Below are 2735 nucleotides of genomic sequence, written 5' to 3' on the forward strand. Positions count from 1 at the left end.
ACTGGATTCAATCAAATAAAAATGCACCCTGCGGACCAGGAGAGTACTGTATTCATTACAGACCGAGGCATATACTGTTACACTGCCATGCCTTTTGGCCGGAAGAATGCAGGGGCAACGTACCAGCGCCTGGTCAACATGAGGTTCAAAGATCAAATCGGCGATACCATGGAAGTCTACATAGACGACATGGTGGTAAAGTCCAAAAATGCAGAAGATCATGTAAAGCATTTGGAAGTAGCATTCGAAATATTGGAAAAATACAACATGAAGCTCAACCCTGCAAAATGCCAATTTGGAGTTTCTGCAGGTAAGTTCCTTGGATACATGGTTACGAAGAGAGGCATAGAAGCCAGCCCAGAACAGATAAAAGCTATCCTAGAACTTCAGTCACCCAAGTCTGTCAAAGTTATTCAGAAATTGACAGGCTGGGTAGCTGCCCTGAACCGGTTCATATCAAGATCCTCTGAAAGGTGTAAAACATTTTACAACATGCTCAGAAAAAATAAACAGTTTCATTGGACGGATGAACATGAGGCAGCCTTTCAAGACTTAAAATCTTATTTGTCATCTCCACCCTTACTGGCCAAACCAGAGAAGGGAGAACCCTGTCAGTATACTTATCTGTCACTAACACAGCAGTCAGTGCGGTCCTTGTAAAAGAACAGGAAGGCCAACAACATCCGGTCTATTATGTAAGTAAGAGCCTGCTGGATGCTGAGATGAGGTATGGATTACTTGAAAAATATGTTTTAGCTTTAATTATGTCATGTACTAAACTACGACCCTATTTTGAAAGCCACCCCAGTATAGTCAGGACCAACTAACCCATAAAATCTATCTTGCGCAAGCCTGAATTGTCAGGTAGGATGGCCAAGTGGTCAGTTCAAATTAGCACATATGATATCTCTTTTGAACCTAGGGCAGCGATCAAATCGCAGGCCCTAGCAGACTTTGTGGCTGATTTCAGCCCTAACCTAGAACCTGACCTGAAAAAAGAGGTCAACTAATTAGAAAATAAAACCCCAGACCAAGAATGGACTTTGTTCATAGATGGGGCATCCAATGCCAGGTGGACATGGTTAGGATTAGGGCTTAAATCACCACAGGGAGATATGATAGCACAAGCTATAAGCTGTGAATTCAAAGCTACTAACAATGAAGCGGAATATGAAGCTCTGATAGCAGGCTTAAAGGTATGTCTAGACCTAGGTGTTCAAAATCTAAAGGTAAAAACTGATTCACTTCTAATTTCTAATCAAATAAAGGGAATTTATATGGCTAAGGATGCAAAAATGATTTCGTATTTAGAATATGCAAAAAACCTTACCGCTAAATTTGCTTTATTTGATATAGATCAAATATTAAGAGACCTGAACACACAGGCTTATGCTTTAGCCAGCCTAGGTTCAAATTTTACCCCTACAGTTTTCGATAAAATACCAATTGTTCATTTATTAGAGCCAGCCATCAGCAAGCCTGAACAAGTCAACCCTATCAATCAGGATAGTAATTCTTGGACTAAACCCTATTATGATTGGTTTCTCCGAGGAATACTACCTCAGGGGAGACACGAAGCAAGAGCTTTTAAAATTAGAGCTTCAACCTATGCTATTATCAATAACACTTTATTCAAGAGATCGCAGGTTGGACCATACCTGAGATGCTAGGAGCCTGACGAAGCCAAATTAGTACTTCAAGAAATACACGATGGACATTGTGGTAACCATAAAGGAGGAAAAAGCCTGGCAAGTAAAGTACTCAGGACTGGCTACTACTATCCTACACTGAGGGCTGATTGCCTGGAATACTCTTCAAAGTGTGAAGCCTGTCAAGTTCATGCACCAATCATACATCAGCCATCTGAGCTCCTTTACTCAATTTTTGCACCCTGGCCATTCATGAAGTGGGGCATGGATATAGTAGGAAAGCTGCCTGTAGCTCTAGGACAAAAAGTATTCATGTTGGCTATGACTGATTACTTCTCCAAATGGATCGAGGCTGACTCTTTCAGGGAAGTAACTGAAAAAGAAGTAATATCCTTCATCAGAACGAACATTATTTGCAGATATGGAGTCCCATCAGAAATAGCATGTGACAATGGAACCCAGTTTGTGGGGAAAAAGACCCAAGCATTTTGCCAAGAATGGAATATCAGCCTGGTAACATCCACCCCTGGATATCCAAAGGCTAACGGCCAGGCTGAATCCGGTAACAAGGTAGTCATAAGCTGCCTAAAGAAGAAACTAAAAAGAAGACGAGGCAGATGGGCTGAAGAACTTCCATTAGTACTATGGGCAGACATGACAAGTCCAAAGACATCAATAGGACAAACACCTTATTCTTAGGTGTATGGCTGTGAGGTTGTCATTCCTGCAGAAGTCAGGGTACCAACATCAAGATATAGCCTGAACAATGTTGAAGCAAACAGAGAACTAATGCAAGATAACATGGTCCTGACAGAAGAGCTAAGAGACGCTGCCAAAATCAGGATGGCATCATACTAACAAGCAGTAGCCAGGACCTACAATAAAAATGTCAGAATTAGAGTCTTCATGGAAGGAGACCTCGTCCTACGAAAAGTTTTTCCAAACAAAAAAGAAAAATCAGCAGGCAAGCTTACCCCCACATGGGAAGCCCCCTACTTAATTGATTCAATCGTTGGACAAGGAGCATACATGCTCCAAACATTAGAAGGAGAAATGATCCCAAGATCTTGGAATGTAATTCCTTTG

General features: G+C 41.4%; 1 protein-coding gene across 1 annotated transcript; it reads left to right on the top strand.

Moving 5' to 3' along the window:
• Positions 1 to 1913: 1913 nt before the first annotated feature.
• On the top strand, positions 1914 to 2507 carry LOC141614008 (uncharacterized). Its single transcript, XM_074432760.1, has 3 exons — positions 1914 to 1963; positions 2069 to 2219; positions 2349 to 2507. The coding sequence occupies exons 1-3, from the start codon at positions 1914 to 1916 to the stop codon at positions 2505 to 2507; spliced, it is 360 nt and encodes a 119-aa protein (XP_074288861.1).
• Positions 2508 to 2735: the final 228 nt, after the last annotated feature.

This window comes from Silene latifolia, chromosome 11, assembly GCF_048544455.1.
Source record: "Silene latifolia isolate original U9 population chromosome 11, ASM4854445v1, whole genome shotgun sequence".
In the NCBI taxonomy this organism is placed as follows: domain Eukaryota; kingdom Viridiplantae; phylum Streptophyta; class Magnoliopsida; order Caryophyllales; family Caryophyllaceae; genus Silene; species Silene latifolia.

What these genes read in the sequence shown, in the direction of transcription:
- LOC141614008 (XM_074432760.1), top strand. Translation starts at nt 1,914, where the DNA reads ATGGATATAGTAGGAAAGCTGCCTGTAGCTCTAGGACAAAAAGTATTC. An exon ending in CTAGGACAAAAAGTATTCAT is followed by an intron (nt 1,964 to 2,068) that starts GTTGGCTATGAC and finishes CATTATTTGCAG; the next exon opens with ATATGGAGTCCCATCAGAAA. An exon ending in AGGCTGAATCCGGTAACAAG is followed by an intron (nt 2,220 to 2,348) that starts GTAGTCATAAGC and finishes CCTTATTCTTAG; the next exon opens with GTGTATGGCTGTGAGGTTGT.